This window comes from Mesoplodon bidens, assembly GCF_964165515.1.
Source record: "Mesoplodon bidens genome assembly, chromosome: 8".
In the NCBI taxonomy this organism is placed as follows: domain Eukaryota; kingdom Metazoa; phylum Chordata; class Mammalia; order Artiodactyla; family Ziphiidae; genus Mesoplodon; species Mesoplodon bidens.
Window position 1 is genome coordinate 113901813 of NC_138165.1, and position 16820 is coordinate 113918632.

The following is a 16820-nucleotide window of genomic DNA, read 5'->3' on the forward strand; positions in this document are numbered from 1 at the left end:
AACCTGAGTCCTGGCCTCCAGAAATGGCCGCGTTGGCTTCTTGAACTGTGAAGCCCTCCACACGCAGCGGCCCGAGACAACACTTACCTCTCAGGGCCCTGGCAGGCAGAGGTCAGCAGGGCTGTCCCCCTGGGGCCCCAGGGAACTGGCTACCTGTCCTTTCCGGCTCCTAGAAGCCCCCGCATCCCCTGGATCAACTCCCCCCCCACCCCCAACCCTGCAGAGCCGGCATTGTCTCCTCTGACCAGGCCCCTCCCACCTCCTGGGCGATCCAGGGTGGCCTCCCACCTCCTGGTTCCTTTAGCCAGGTGGGCACCCTACTCACAGGTTCCAGGGGTCAGGACGAGGATGTCTGTGGGGGCCGTCATTCTGCCCGCCACGGGGCCCAACAGGCTTCTTTAGGGGAGGCCAGAGGGTCAGGGCGCCTCAGGACACACAGCCCCCTCGGCGGTGCCGGCTGCCGCAGTCCTGGCGAGATGTTTTAAAACCCATGCTGGGCTTGCTGAAGAAAGTTTAAGTGGACCGTTAATTTTGCGGTCTCCGGGGCCATTTCTGTCTTCACACCATCCAGCTGCCTGTGGGGCCCCACTCAGCTCCGGCCTCTCTTCCCCTGGGCTCCAGCCCGCCCCCGCCCGCTCGGCTGAGCCCTGAGAGGGTCTGCGCTGGGGCCTCCGTGGCCCCGCTCCTGGCCTGGGCCAGAGAGCTCTCGTCTGGTGCCCAGCTCCCGCTCGGGGGCCCGCCCAGCGTGCTCCGGGCATCCCACCCACGCCCACAGCCGACGCAGCCTCCCTGACGGCCCAGTACTCTCAAGATCCCCGCCCCACGTTTCGTTTTCTTCACCTAGGGTGTGGCCTTGGTCGTGTGAAAGACCAAAAGGCAGGTAGATGGGAGGGTGGCCAGGCCACGCCCGCGGGTGACCCTGGGACTCGGCATGAAAGTGGTGTGACTCTGCGAGCGGTTCCCAACTGTTTCTGTCACTGGGTCACGGGCCTCGAGTTCTGACCTCGAGTGTGTGCTGCACGTCGGGGTGGACACGGCCAGGCCCTTCAGACGGACGGGCGCCCGAGGCCAGCCTGGTACCATCAGCAGGACCCGCTGTGAACTGACCGCACAGCCGTCCGAGTGCACAGCTCCTGCCACCCCCAGCGCTCGTGTCCCCTGTGCTCCCTTGAGGGCTGGGCTGCCCCCACCTGCCAGGCACCTGTGGATGGGCAGCCTCATCTGTTCAACCTGGACGAGAAGGGACCCTGCCCAGTGCGGGGAGCGGGCGCCACCACTGAGCTGGGACCCGCTTGGCCACATGCGGGTTTTCCCCAAGCCCTGGTCACCATCTTGTGACACTTTAAACCGTCCCATCCTCCTCTTCTGCTCGGAATCCGGTCTCCTGGCACGCACAGAAGGGCGCTGAGACCTGTGGTGCCTTGCAGACAGGGGCTCTGCCCACCGCCCACTGCAGGGCCACTGCATCCTGGAGTAACTTCACAGGATGGAGGAACTACACACCCGCATTTCAGACCTTAATAGAGGGAACATTAAAGCGAGCACTGGGCGTGCTCAGAGGGGACAGGGACGCTGCTACTCGGACACAGCCTGGTCAGGCCTTGTGAGGTTGGCATGTTAGGCTGGCGCTCAGAGCCCAGGCATGGCTGATGCCAGCCGGGCCCGGGGCTGCCCACAACCGTTTTCATCTTTACTGGTGTCTGAAGACGTCCACGAGGAGATCAGCGACCCCGATGGAACTGCCTGGACACAGTCATTGTGAAACTATAGTAAGCAAAACACAGTAACTAATTTATTAGTATCTTCGGGGCACAGGTGAGGGCAGGAGAAGGCTGCCCTGCAGGCTGCTCCCCGGGGAGTCCCGCTTCGCCCCCCGGACGCTGTGCACATGCGGCTCCTGCCTTGCGGATGGCAGACGGGGGTCCTGTCCCTCTATGTCCACAGCTGCCCCAACGGCCTGTGTGCAGCGGCCTGGATGGCACCCTCAGACAGCACGCAGATTTCCTGGTGGACCTCCTCAATGCTCCTGGAGGCGTCGACTGTCTGGGCCGGGGCAGGGGGGAGAGACAGGTTAATGTTCTCAGCGGATGGGGCAGGTTCCGGAGGGCACAGCTTCCACTCCTCTGGGGTCCTTGACCCCCAGCCTCGCCTGGGGACAGTGAGCTGGATGGGCCCTTGGGACTGAGCCGCCCGGCCCCCTGGCTGCAGCCCCGGTCAGACGCTCACCCCCAGGGGACCCCAGTGCCACCCGCAGAGCCGGCGAGGGCAGCGCCCACTCCTGCCCCTCCACGGCCGCGCCCGGACCTGCCTGGACCACAAGTTCTGCCGGGAGCCCAACTCGGGTCCGACTCCTCTCCCTGGTACGATGGGCTTCGTCCCGATAGCTGGCTGCCCCACCTTGCTGACGCGCAGACCTCGGTCACCGGGGGGGGGGGGGGGGCCAGCCCACGAGAGGAGCGACTCTCCACCGGAGGGAGGGACACATACCGGGCCACATGGGGGTAGGCGTGCCTGGGAGCGCCCTCCTCAGCCAAGGCTCGGCCCTGGGTGCCAAGAGCCTCTAGGCAGCCTTTGGGGCAGCAAACTCTGGAAAAGCTCCAGGGTGTAGACACGCTCAGACAGCTGTAACCACTGCACGAAGTCTATGAGGAGCGACACCACCTCCTCGCGGGCCCCCCTGCCCCGCTTGAAGGTCACCTTGCCGGCCGCGGCCCAGCTGCAGAGCTCTGGCACAGAACCATCCCAGGCAGCTGACGGTGCGTGGCACCTCCCATGTGAACGCGTACGTGGACACCCCTCGTCCTCTGGGGGCCCAGATAACCACCTCTGTCTCTTCCTCCATAAAATGGAACCAGGGACACCTCGGGACGCTGGGCCGGGAAAGCACAGGGTGAGACCAGAGATCGATTGTAATGGGCCGGGACCGGGAAGGGCCCGGAAGTGAAGGGAACTGATCAGAAGGACCCGGGGCTGGGGTGGGGGTCACCCAGGGGCCAGACCTGGGGCAATCTGCGCCTCCAATTGCGAGGAAAACAGGTTGCTGGTAAGCGGTACAAACATTGAGTCCATGCAAGTGTAAACATATAAACGAACTGGAAGTCTATGAGCAGCGAGGTTTTTATGTGGTTTCAAAGCACCACCTCACAGAGGGACGCGGAGTGACTTCACCGTGAACCGCTTAACCCAGAGGTCAAGGCGAGCATCACTGGAGCGTGACACACCGAAGGTGCGCAGCCCGTGACGGGGCAGCGACAGCCCACCAAGGACACACGACCTGATCCAATCACAAAGTCAATCTGAGGTTCGGCTACAAAGCGACTGTTGCAACCTTCAAAAAAGTCAAGGTTGAGCAAGTCACAGGCTGGAGGCCAGAGAGATGTGCCTGTGAACTATGTCCTTTGTTACCGGGGTCACTAGTGGGACCAGGGGGGTCAGGCAGTAGGAGCGCATCCATGTGACTGTCCCCATTTTGACAGGGAGGGGGTGTCAGGTACTAATTTATTCTCAAATGGTCCTGGGGGAGAGTTCCTTGTATCGTACTTGCAACTTTTCTGTAAGTTTGTGACTGGTTTAAAAATTTGAAAAATCCTAAGGAAAATAAATTTTCAGATAAACAGAAGCTGAGAATGCTATGCCAGGAGACCTGCCTGGCCACAAACCAGCACCACCCAGAGCAGGACAGTGGGGAGGCAAAGCTGGAGGGTGAGGGAGAAGCACAAGGTGCCAGAACTGAGAACCCAAACCCTGGAACCTGCCCAAGTGGCGAGGACACTGCAGCAGTAAGAGGAGCAGCGGCCATGCCAGGTGGGCGCGTGCAGGGAGGACGGGCCGGGGCGCCAGGTCACGTGTCCTGAGGTGGGCGGGCGCCAGGCTGCGGGGAAGGAGAGCAGGGAGGTGACAGCTGTGGCGGGTGCGGGCCGCCTGGAGTCAAGGAAGGCCCCACGCTTGACCCGGTTACACGGGAGCTAAAAGTGCCGCTGCCTGACACCCGCGGACTCGGCCTTCTGGATGCTGGCCTTGCACAGCTGACGTCCAGCAGGGGACGGGAGCCCGCTGGATGGCCGGCTTGGCACAGGGTCCCCCGCACAGGACGCCTGCTCTGGAGCCGCTGCCCGTGCAGCCCTGCCCTGGGCCAGCATCAGGGCACCGACCCACGTCCTGCACCAACCCCAGGACCAGAAAGCGCTGCCCCCAGGAGGGCCCGGGCACCGTGCCCACCTTCCAGGGCAGACTCGAGTCTCCCAGGAGCTGCTGGAAGCGCTGCAGGGCCCGCTGCTGGAAAGGGCTGCTCTCGTAGCGTTCACGGCCGAACTCGCCCCTCGCGGCGGCCTCTGCCAGCTGCAGCTGCAGGAACACGACCAGGTCCGGTTTGGGGAGGCCCACGTCCGGCTGCTTGCACCAGTCCAGGGAGAAATTCTGCCGACGAAGAACCCAACCGTTATGGAGCCAGCTTAATGCGGTCTCATTCCTGGCTTCAAAATTCAACAAAAAGGGGGAAAAGCGAGCTGACGTTTGAGGGGAGTTCTTACACAGCAGCAGCTCTGTCCTTTAGGTCTCCAGCGTTTTGCTTTCTCTCACATCACCTTCCTGTGTTTTGACGTGTGAATACGTTCACAGTGGACAGAACACCCCGGGGCCCAGGACGCGTCACTCAGGGCCCGGGACCGAGGGCATCATGCGTGTGCCCCACACCCTCTGGCCAAGCAGCGGCAGCACACGGGCCAGGGCATCACCCCCTTCCACAGAGAGGGGAAGACCCCAATCCTGGAGACGCTCGCCAGCGCCCCGTGTGCTGTCTCCTGCATGTCCCCTCTCATTCATCCTCACAACTCTAAAAATAGTGTCCCCACTTCTAGAGGAAGAGAGAGCCACACAGCTCTGAAGATTTAGGGTTAGAACCCAGCTGTGGGCTCAGAGCCTTGTGCCGCCAGGACAACCTTACTGGAGAAGGGAGCCCGTCGGCCCTGCCCGAGCCTGCGTGCTTTTCACAGACGGAGCCATGTGGCCAGTACCTCAGGGGACTGCCCTAAAGGAGGACCCTGCTAGCTCGTGCAGGAAGACTGGCAGGGTTAGAAGGCTGTCATTTTGCAGCCCTTCGTGAATTAACCATGATCAAAGACCGTTACCACAAAAAGTAGATAACCAGGCACGCTGTGCCTCTTGATAGGCAACTTGGGAAAATAAAAAATGCAAAAATTTTAGCGGAAGGAAGAAAAGAGATGCAGGAACCTATGTATCGAGAGATTCAAGAGACATTTCAAGAATGGACCTTAACTGGCTGGATTCTGATTCAATGGAACTGTAAAAACACAAGACGGATCAAACAGCTCCTGAGAGCGCTGGGGACTCTGCACACTGACTGAATGATGACATTCTGGAATGGGGTGAGACGAGGTTTCTGAAAAGCTGTTTTGGGGATGTGCACCGAAATGTTTATGAAGGGACTGATGATGTGTCTGGGGGTCACAGAGACCAGAAGGTTCTGGGGCAGGTGACGGTGCTGGGTGGCTTATTTTCTCTGCTGGTATATGTTTGAAAATTTTTAAATAAAAAGCAGGAAAAAAGGGCAGTGTAGTCACTGCCATTATGCCTGTGAACAGGGGGTCAGGAACACAGCATGAAAGCACCCCAGACACTCTCACCATCTTTTCCGCAAACAAGACACTGGATGAAACAGGTCTGTCGATGACCATATGTGTAAACGTATGACGTGACATGTGTCGGCCAAATGAAAAACGCAGTTGTATCTATGAAAACAACCTGTAGCTACAAAAAAGGTTTCTCTTCTTGTCGATAAAGACCAAGGTAACCTGGCGAACACGGGGATCTCAAACCCCTAGAGGCAGTGACATGAAGAGACTCGTGCTGCGACTGCTCTGTGCCCACGGGGACCACGCCGAGTCCACACCAGGCACAAGCACGTGCAGGGGCCGAGCTGCACTCACCTCCTTGGCGCTGGTGAAGGCGACCCCAGAAAAGGCATACCTGTCCACGACCAGGGTGACGCCCTGGCTCAGCTTCTCCTTAATTAGCGGCCTGCAAAAACGAGAATGCCTGTGAGCCGTGGTCCTGGCTTCATAGGCCCTGAAGTCTCATGCTCAAATCACCCTGATGACACAATTCAATTCAGAAGCCAACAGGATGAAGGGATCACGCACGGGCAGCAATCTGTAGCCTGACTTTCATCCCCCAAGGCTCTGAATCTTCACTCCCAGCAAAGCCCAGCACGAAAAGACCACTCCACTAACGGGGATAAATACAACTGGCATTGGCAGCTGTCCAGAGGCAGCTCGGCTGTCCGGGAGTGGAGGGGCCGGGCCAACGGGAGGGAAGGCTGGACGTGGCCCGGAGGTGATGAAGGGTGTTCCTGCGTCCACCTGGGAGCCAGGACACCCTCCAGCAGGAGGCAGCAGGTGCCCACCACCCTCCGGCCCCGAGACCTTAGCAGGATGGGTGCAGACAGAGGTTTGGCATTGGCCAGAAGCACTGCTTGCACTTTGGGGAACAAAAGACATCTGCTACTGTCACGGTGAGAAGCTCACAGAACAGCACAGCGGGGGGCACCTCCAACAGTGAGACGCCACTCCCAACACAGCGTCATTCCTAAGTGCAAATATCAACACTTAAAACTACCTAATCTTGTGAACAGAACACTGGTAGAATATGGCATGAGCACAGAAGATGCAACTGTACAGAGAACGAGAAAGATGCCCCATAAACGCCCTCCTGACACATTGCTAACAAAGCAAAGCACACTGACCACACAGGTGGCTGCCTTTATATCAGACAGAAGGTGAGTCAAGACAACAGGTATCTGCTGACTTTGTTTAGAAGTGAATGGGCCTGCTTACCGACAGGGGAGGGCAGGGCTTGGATGGAAAGGGGATGGGCAGGGCAGTGACCTTTCTGTATGATTCTGACTCTTAGAACCACTTCATGTTTTACGTATTCAAAAACTGAAATCAACAAGAATGGGAAAAAAAAGAAAAAAACCCTAAAATTGTACACAAAGTCAAATGAACCTACCCGTATCCCAAATGAACACAGTGGAAGGGCAAAGGCGTGCCTGACATGTTTGGACACAGCACCGTGTGCCCTCGTTCTAACAACAGAGCCGCAACCACCCGGGAGCCCCAGGCAGGCTTTACGTAGGTGGGGGCAGTGATCCTAAAACCAGCCCGTGGAGGGCAGGATGGGGCAGATGAGCCCGAGTGCTGGATGCGAGGGCAGGGGTCAGACAGATGCAGGGCACGTGAACACATGCAGAAGCTGAGCAGATGTCGGCCTCTAAAGTCCACCCTCCACAAAGAGCAGAGAACAGCCGGCCCCGGCTAAAGCAGGAGAAGGCACGGAAAGCCAAAACACCTTGTCACACCAAAAACATGTCCAAGGGACGAAGGAGCCAGCCTGAAGGGATTCCCACAGGCCAAGGCTGGAACAGTCTGAACAGCAGAACGACTAACAGTAGTGCTTATGACCCACTGAGTCCATCCTGATGATGGACGGACGGATGGACGGACGGGGAAGGCAGGAAAGCTCTTCCTTATGCAGAATGCCAGCTGATCAGTGTGGAGGGAATGACAGAATCAGAACATCACAATAACAGCCTCCAGCAGGAGGACTAACCAACACAAACTAGGAGGTGAGTTTCACAGAAAGGGGATATTTATGGTTTTATGAGTTCGCCTTTTGACTATTTACAACAGGAAAGAGAGTCACTTAGTGGAAGAGCCTGGCCAGCAGCCCCCTCACTAATCAGGGGAAACCCAAGTGGCCTCGCATCCCGCCACGATGCCCTCAAGAGGACCCAATGTCACTTCTGCGGTATTCCTACCAAACATGCAAACCCAAATCTAGTCATGAGGAAACATCAGGTAAACCCAGCATTTCATGAAATAGCGCTTGATTTTTAAAAAGAGTGAGCAAATGGTAAAGTAAATGTGGCAAAATGTTCCTCACAGGTGAAGCTCAGGGACGGGCACCCGGGAATTCTAGGTGCCACTCCTGCAGCTTCCCTGACTGACTGAAACGATTTCAGAATAAAAAGTTTAAAAACAGGTAGAGAAGAACATTGCTAAATTGCTACGGAAAGTAAGAGATATTGCTCATTTCCAGGAATTTAATTCCTGGATGGCCCAAGAGGATCAGTAGGTTTTGACAAACAGCCGGGGAGGGAAGCGGAGGCTGTTACTGCAATCGGTGCCAGGGAAACCGCGCAGCAGCTGGGAGGGGGGATGACTTTCACAACCAGCAACTGACCTGGTAAAGACGCAGCACAGCAAAAGGGCAGAAAGCCAGGGGCTGAGGAAGTAACCAGAGTCCACTCAGAAAGTGCTCCAAGCACCAGGGTGAACTCAAAACAGCCTAGATTAACTGAGCACCCATTCCCAGGCCCGCCCAGCACACCAGACCTGAGGGGTACTAGGGGCCACAGCACTGCCCGGCATCCGACCTGTCAGCCAAGGACTTCCAAGTGTCAGCAAACCTGATCTGATGGCAGTGGCTGGAATAATCAGAAGGGGGAGCTGTGGCAGAACAAATGGCCCAGAGACTCGCAGGCCTGTGTCCTGGAAGCAGACAGCAGTTAGGGAATGGAGTCAGAACTGTTTCTCATTTTCAGTTGCTCTGACATTACTTTTCTACAAATCCACAAAAAGCGAAAATCACAACATTTATGTCAATAAACTCCAGACGTGTTAAAGACTGTAAATCTGCCCTCATTTTCATCTAATACACGGAGGGGGAGGCCTTTCCAGACAAGACCACCAGCTAAGCCAAAGCCAGAGGAGAGGAGTGCCAGCTAAGCCAAAGCCAGAGGAGAGCAGCGCCAGCTAGGCCACAGCCAGAGGAGAGCAGCGCCAGCTAAGCCACAGCCAGAGGAGAGCAGCGCCGGCTAAGCCACAGCCAGAGAGCAGCGCCAGCTAAGCCACAGCCAGAGGAGAGCAGCGCCGGCTAAGCCACAGCCAGAGAGCAGCGCCAGCTAAGCCACAGCCAGAGGAGAGCAGTGCCAGCTTGCTTGTGAGAGGGAACAGGCACAACCGCCTGGACGTCCTTCCACCGGCATCGCTCAATCCAAGGTGGAGCAGCCTTTCCGGAGAGCAGGCCGCTGGGACGGGAGAGAAGAGGAAGAGTGGAAATCGTGAGGCAGACTTAGGAAGCCAGCCGTGAGGTAATCTGTACGGTAGGATCCCATTCATTCACGTTAAAACAAAACACCTCTGATGACATATGTGTTACCTACATACGTGTGTAAATGGAAACAGAAGCACCTCAGAGTGTACCCCACAGGCACTTCGTCAACAGTTGTGCTGGGTGAAGAGGGAATCTACCAAGACGATGTAAATCAAAAAGAGGGCGCGAGAGGGCACACCCCAACATAAACTCAACTTCACTTAATGACGTGTCAACACTGGTTCATCAAAGATATAAATAAGAGCAGCTCTGGGTGAGGAGGGACAGGGGTATGGGGGTGACTCTTTTCTGTGTACCTAAAACTCCCTAAAGTCTATTAATTACAAAAAGCCGGGAGCGGGGGGCGGGGAGAAGAAAAAAAAGCATTAACTAGTGCTCTTTGGGATCCGTGAATAAAAGAACCTTGTAAAGGTACAGCCTCCAGCATGACTCTCAACCACTCAGAAACAAGAGCCGCATTCAGAGTCTCAGGGGGAGGCACAGAAGCGGGGAGGGGGCGACAGAAGGACAAGGTTGTTTACACGTGTTCCCAGCGGTTCGCAGAGAAAAGCAGGTGCACCGAGTGATCCTCCACCTCGCTTCTCTTTTCCAAGTAGGAACTCAGAAGCTTGCCAATTTCAGTTGATCTTTCTAAAACAAAAGAGAACAACACACAAAAGTGAGGTCAGGCTCTCCATCTACATTAATAGTTTGTGCGAAATTTCCAGGCCCTGACCCAAGTCTAACTTTGAGTTTTATTTTACAATAACTTTAGACAGGTTCAGACCTTTTCCTGAGAAAGAGCAGCAGTGTGCAGACACACCGGGATAAAAAATGCTTTAGGAAGAAGGAACTCAGGTAGCAAGCAGCAACTGCAAAGGAACTGCCAACCAAGGGGGACTGGTACCAGGAGCTACCTCGATACCAAAAGAAGGATATTCAACTCCCAAAGTCGGCCCTCCACATCTGAGGTTCTACATTTTTGCATTCCACCAACCAGGGACTTCGTAGTACTGTATGTGTTTATTGAAAAAAATATGCGTATAAGTGGACCACTGCAGTTCAAACCCATGTTGTTCAAGGATCAACTGTATAAGATTTGTAGACTGGCTGGCTTAAAGATTAAAATGATAAATATTCAAAAAAAGCACTTTCGGACTTCCCCGGTGGTTGAGATCCGCAGGGGGCACGGGTTCAATCCCTGATCAGTGAAGTTCCACATGCCACACAGTGTGGCCAAAAGAAAAAAAAAACCAAGAAAATTTAAAAAGCATCCCCCCCATCCCCCTACCCCTGGTTTGTAAACCTTGAGCTTCTCTTGATTAAGTGTTGATAATATTTTTACAGCATTTTCAAGATCAATGTTTTACCTTAAAAAATTAAAAATATGACACAAAACCCTTCACAGGGTAAACAGCCATGCAAGGGCGGGGGGCGGGAAACCCAAGACAAAACGGAGACTTGGATTACAAAGCAGCACCAGGAAACTTTTAGGGGTCACAGATGCACTCATTCTCCTGGTTGTGAAGACGCTTTCTTGGGTGTACATGTGTCAAGACTCACTAAGCACGTAACTTTACTGCACATCAGCCGCGGGGCAGCTGCGCACAAACAGAACCACAGACGCGTCCCTCTGAGGCTCGGGGACCACAAGGGGGCCCAGTCCCCGCGCTCCGACCCGCGGACAAACGAGGGCTAGTCCAGCGCAGGAGGCCTTCGCTTCTCGTCCTCAGGAGCCGGCGAGTCCTCCGTAGCCCCCGGGTCCCCTCCCCGGCCCCCGGCATCCCGGAACCCCGCGCCCGCCGCGCCCACCCGGGAAGCGCAGCAGCTCGGCGCAGTGGCCCGCGGCGCACAGCGCGTCCACCAGCTTGCGGCTCTGCGTGCTCTTCCCCGCGCGGTCCACACCCTCCAGCACGATGAGAGCGCCGCGCCTGCCCGCCATCGCCGCGCTTCCCGCCTCCGCCACCACCCCCAGCGTAGCTGGGCCACCCGGACCTCCCATTGGCTGCAATGGACCGGCGCCCACGGCGCGCGCCGGGATTGGCTCAGATGGGCCGGATTGACTGGGACTAGTCCGGCGGAAGCGGCGCGACTGGCCCGACGGGGCTTCGGTCGCACCGCCTCTTCCGGGCCGGAAGCCGGGCGCGCCTTGTTCTGCGCGGGCCGCTGTCCCTGCTCCTAAAGTTCGGGGCTGCGGCCTCGGGGTCCGCCCGCCGCCGACTCCCCGACGGCGGGGACCTTGAGGGCGCGCGCCCCGGCACTGGGAAGCGCTCAGTCAGGTTGGCCGCTGTCGTCTTAGGGGCGGTTCCAGGTGAGACCGCGTCCGCCGCCTTCTCGTTGAGGGGTCCCGCCCTCTGGGCCTCGTGGCCGCGGAGGCCTGTCTCCAAGTACCGTAACGGTGGGGTCAGACCTCAATCTAAGGGGTTGGGGCGGACGCCAGCGTTCGGCCCGTGCCAAGCTGGGAGCCCCGTTTCCCAGAACTGCCTCTGGAATGCTCGAGTTTGCCGAGGAGAAATCCGGAGGCAGCCGGAAGTGTGGCCGTGAACTTCAGGGCTGCTCTCCAGGGAGGCTTCGTGAAGCACCTGCTTCCCTGCTGCAGACAAGAGACGGGCGAGGGCTTTCCAGGGCTGGGGACGGCAGCGGACTCCCGCGGGCTCCAGACCGTCCACCTTGGTGCTTGGGCTGAGGTCATGGCAACAGTTTACCTGACTTTCCTCCCCCACCTCATTCGGTGCAAGCCCCTGATTTCCCGTGACCCCAGACACCTATGGTCGCTTGACGTTTTCCTGATGGACCGTTGCTTGATTTGGTTGTGGGTTCCGAAAGGGTGGTAGATTCTATCATTCCCAATTATTGGCTTTCTTCCTTGATGTTGAGCTTGGCCCTGTGACTTCCAAGGCATCTGTAAAGTAACCAGAGCTGACTTTCAGGAAGAAACTTTAAAAGCTGTTGTGTGGGTCACCCCTCCCCTTCCGGCCGCCAGTGTGAGAACAGCATGTGCACGATTAGGGCTGCTTTTTCACCCTGGACCCTGCAATGAACGAACAGCCACAGCCAAGCTACAGCCATTGCAGCTGATAGGTAGCACCAACAAGAAATAAACAGTTGTGATGATGAGTCCACCGAGACTTTGGGGTCCTTTGTTACTGCGGTACAACCTAGTGAAAGGTCGTTGATACAAACACTATAGTACTTAATATTGCTTTTGAATAATGAGTCTTGTTCTGAAATTTTCATCTCCTTGCCTTCAAAAGGATGAAGGGATTAGGGATTACAGAACACAAGAGAACCTCCTGGGGTTGGGCAAGTCCCAGGACAGCCTTGTACCACATCCGTAGGATGAGCTTACCAGGCAGACAGGCAGGAACACGTGCAATACATCAGCTTGTGACTGCATAGCCTTCCTGGTCACCCATGGAAATGCGGGGAGCCTGGCTGCTGGGTCCTTGTATGCAGGGGATGCCCTTTTGATGGCAGAAATTGCTAAACTGGCACAAGTACAGTGAAATTTCTTACTAAGATACAGGAAGCAATTTTGCTTCCACCTCTTCCAACATGCCTTTGACTGCAGGTACCAGAATGCCAGCCTAACTGGCTTAAATCACCAGGATATCTAATCATCTCACATAACACAAAGTCCAGAGTTAGGCAGCCAAGAACTGTTTCTGCTACTCAGTGATGTCAGATGTTGGGTCAACAACTTACCAGTTCTCTTAGCTTGTCCCTCGTGGTCACAGGGAGACTGCAGCACCTCCATGCATGCAGTCGTGACCTCACATCCCTGACGCAGGTACAGGAGAGTCCTTGCATCTGTGCATCCGTCTCTGTGCTTGCTACGCTGAGAACTGTCTCTGCAGTCTGCCCTGAGCAGTGCGAGTCTCCACTGCCACGGGGGCCTGGTAGTGGGCACAAGGGCATCTGCTTCATGGAGGAAATGCCAGGTAGGGCGCTGGGCCTGAGTGTGCTTGGGGCCAGTGAAGGCCCAGAAGCTGGCCGGACTTGCTGAAGCTGGCTGATGGGCACGTGGCACTTGTTAGGTCCTCTCTGCTTTTGTGAGTTTGAGACTTTCCATTAAAAAAGAGGGGGCTTCCCTGGTGGCGCAGCAGGGGACACGGGTTCGTGCCCTGGTCCGGGAAGACCCCACATGCCGCGGAGCGGCTGGGCCCGTGAGCCATGGCCGCTGAGCCTGCGTGTCCGGAGCCTGTGCTCCGCAACGGGAGAGGCCACAACAGTGAGAGGCCCGCGTACTGCAAAAAAAAAAGAGGCCCCATAGCTCTCTTACTGTCCTATTGCACCTTCCATCACAGGAATTGGTCAGACTTTGCTACTATCCATCAAAGACTTTCTCCCTGTTTTAGCTGGGTTGCAAGAGCAAAATGCCACAGGCTGAGTGGCTTAAACAGCAGAACATCTTCCTCACGGTTTTAGAGGCTGGAGGTCCAAGTTCAAGGTGCCAGGAGGGTTGGTGTTCTCCCTCTGGGTTGCAGGTGGCCACCTTCTCACTGTGTCCTCACATAGCCTTCACACTGTACAGCTGTGGACAGAGAGAGGTCTGGTTTCTCTTCCTCTTAATGCTCGCTCAAATACAGTCACATTGCTGGTTTAGCGATTCAGCCTATGACTTTTGGGGGGGATATTCAGTCCATAGCACTCACCTACTTCCAGAAGAATAAGATTGTGCTGGGCACATCAGTGCCCTGTTAGATGCCATCGCCCAGCCCTCCCTGCAGGTAGATGGGACCAGGGGGCTAAGTTACTGCCAATGAGATGTGAGCAGCAGTGGTGTGTGCTCCTTCAGACGGTGGACGGAGCACTCTCACTCTCCCCCAACCCCCCCACCTTCTTGCAATCCACCCTTGACCATGAAGACAATGGCGAGGCCCTTTGGGGGCAGTTGCCACGCTGGAAGGAATCTGGGTCCCTGAGTAACCCCGCGGAGCATGGCTGCCTGGCCCCTGGACTGTTAGATAAGAAATAAAATTCCTTCTGTGCTAGTGGATTTGGGTTGGGTTTCTTTGTTAGAGTAGCTTAGCCTTCCCCCAAAGCACTGGCTCTTGACTGGGGGACATTTTGACTGTCACAGCTTGGGGTGGGGTCTAAGAGCATCTAGTGGGGGAGGCCAGGGATGTTGCTGGCCATCCTACAAGCACAGGAGAGGCGCCACCCCAGCAAAGGCTTATTGGTCCCAAACTGTCAGTAGTCCCAAGGTTGAAATTTGTTATCAAAGATTTATCTAAAGTATTGCAACATACTGAAAGAAAAAGCATGGATGAAAAATACTCTCTGCTGTATCAGTAAACAAAGGATGTTGCAGCCATCAAGCCGGCAGCTACTGCAGACAGTGCACCCTGACGGTGCACGCTGAGGGGATTCAGGAGGGAGAAAAGCAGGATCCTGGCCCTAGATAGTTAAGGTGCACATCAGAGGAATGATTTCAGTGAGCCCAGACTCTTGAATTTTCCCATACATAGAAAAGTGTTAACTCCATTAACTTGCAGTGTCTGTTTTCTTTAATTAACAGACTCTTTTGATGTTCCGACTGTGCGGTTTGTGTTGCAAAGACTCATAGATCCTGGCTCCTCTCTTACCTCCTCAGAGCAGTCGCTCAGAAAGTCTGACAAAGCTGAATTCTCAACTTTTAGGTTGTGCGTTTTTTTTCAGTCGACAATAGGGAATCGTCTCTCATTTTTGCAGTTTCTAAAATGGTCTTTGTAAGAGAATTCATCACTATCTGGGAGGACTTATTTTCATTATATGATACAGGAAGACCACTACCCTTCATAATAAAGAATTTTTTTTTTAGATGAAAGGCATGAAGACCCATTTCCCCATAGATAACAGTAAAGGACATAAAATGATAGAACTACAAACAGCCAACAAATGTGTGAAAATCTGTCCCTCACTTGAAATCAAAGAAACACAAAACATAGAGGTTTTTTGTTTTTTGTTTTTTCCCCCTATCATGTAAAGCAAAGATAATAAAGCCTGGTGAAATCTAGGGTTAACAAAAGTAGAAACATACTCAATGGAGTGTCAGTATAACCTTCCCCTCGGGCAATGCATTTAGAAATATCAGCACTTAGAACACGCCCTTTGAGCCAGCAATACAATTTCTAAGAATCTATCTTGAAGACTAATAAGATGGGACTTTCCTGGTGGTGCAGTGGTTAAGACTCCACGCTCCCAATGCAGGGGGCCCGGGTTCATCCCTGGTCAGGAAACTAGATCCCGCACGCTGCAACAAAGAACCTGCATGCCTCAACTAAGAACCGGTGCAGCCAAATAAATAAATATTTTTTAAAAAAAGAATAAGACAATGTGGTAGATTAAGATGGCCACAACTGCACTACTCCTCCCATTGAGAGGTGGGGGTCTACTTTCCCCGCCCCTCGAGTGGGTTGGCCCCAGACTCAACCAATAGAATGTGGTGAGGTGATGTCCTGGGATGACCAAGGTGAGGTCACAAGAGTCTGGCAGCTTCCACCAGTGCCTCCTGGAAATCTCCAGAAGCCCTGAGCAGCCACATAAGAAGCACAACTGGGCTGGAGAGGCAATGTGTAGGTGCTCTGGTCCCTGGTACCAGTTGAATGCAGCCTTCCAGCCACACCAGTCATCTCTACCGTATCACACAGAACAGAAAAATCATCTAACTGAGCCTTGCTGGAATGCCTGACCAACAAAAATTGTGAGCTCTAATAAAATGCTTCTTTTAACCCACAAAGTTTTCAGGTATTTTATTATGCAACAGTAGATAACTGGAACAGATACATACAGGTGTATGAACAAATGTTCACCAGAGCACTATTTATGGTAATGAAAGACTAGGAACAGTCAAAATATTGTTCATCTATTAGGAGTCTGTTAAAGTATGGTACACTAACACTGTGAAATATATCTAATAAACAGAATGACATAAAATTGAGTAAAACATGGCCAGAATTTGCAAAGAGTATTAAGTTAAAAATGTAAATGGTAGAAAAGTGGATAGTGTGACACCAATTAAGAAAACCAACAGCTCAGTTTAAAAACTGGGCAGGGCCTCCCTGGTGGCGCAGTGGTTGAGAGTCCGCCTGCCGATGCAGGGGATACGGGTTCGTGCCCCGGTCTGGGAGGATCCCATGTGCCGCGGAGCGGCTGGGCCCGTGAGCCATGGCCGCTGGGCCTGCGCGTCCGGAGCCTGTGCTCCGCAACGGGAGAGGCCACAGCAGTGAGAGGCCCACATACCGCAAAAAAAGAAAAAAAAAAAAAAAACTGGGCAAAAGATCTGAACAGACACCTCACCAAAGAGATGTACAGGTAGCAAATATGCATGTGAAAAGGTGCCCAACATCATTTGTCATTAGGGAATTGGAAATAAAATGAGATACCTCTACACGTCTATTAGCATGGCCAAAATCCAAAGCACTGACAACACGAAATGCTGGCAAGGATGTGGAGCAACAGGAACTCTCATTCATTGCTGGTGGAAATGCAAAATAGTACAGCTCATTCTGGAAGACAGTTTGGTGGGTTCTTTCTTTAAAAAAAAAAAAATTTTTATTTTTGGCTGCATTGGGTCTTCATTGCTGCACGCGGGCTTTCTCTGGTTGTGGCAAGCGGGGGCTCCTCTTCGTTGTGGTGCACGGGCTTCTCATTGCAGTGACTTCTCT

General features: G+C 54.5%; 1 protein-coding gene across 5 annotated transcripts; it reads right to left on the reverse strand.

The window, feature by feature from the left end:
• Positions 1 to 1770: 1770 nt before the first annotated feature.
• DTYMK (deoxythymidylate kinase) lies at positions 1771 to 11192 on the reverse strand. 5 transcript variants are annotated; one of them, XM_081242345.1, is made up of 5 exons: positions 10984 to 11167; positions 9714 to 9822; positions 5946 to 6036; positions 4219 to 4416; positions 1771 to 2039 (listed from the first exon to the last, which is right to left on the reverse strand). In XM_081242345.1, the coding sequence occupies exons 1-5, from the start codon at positions 11111 to 11113 to the stop codon at positions 1788 to 1790; spliced, it is 780 nt and encodes a 259-aa protein (XP_081098471.1). In that variant the 5' UTR covers positions 11114 to 11167; the 3' UTR covers positions 1771 to 1787. The 5 variants fall into 5 exon arrangements, with proteins under 5 accessions (XP_081098471.1, XP_081098473.1, XP_081098475.1 ...); XM_081242347.1 differs by having other exon boundaries at positions 1771 to 2043; positions 10984 to 11159; XM_081242348.1 differs by lacking the exon at positions 1771 to 2039 and adding an exon at positions 3744 to 3871 and having other exon boundaries at positions 10984 to 11162.
• Between the last annotated feature and the right edge of the window lie 5628 nt (positions 11193 to 16820).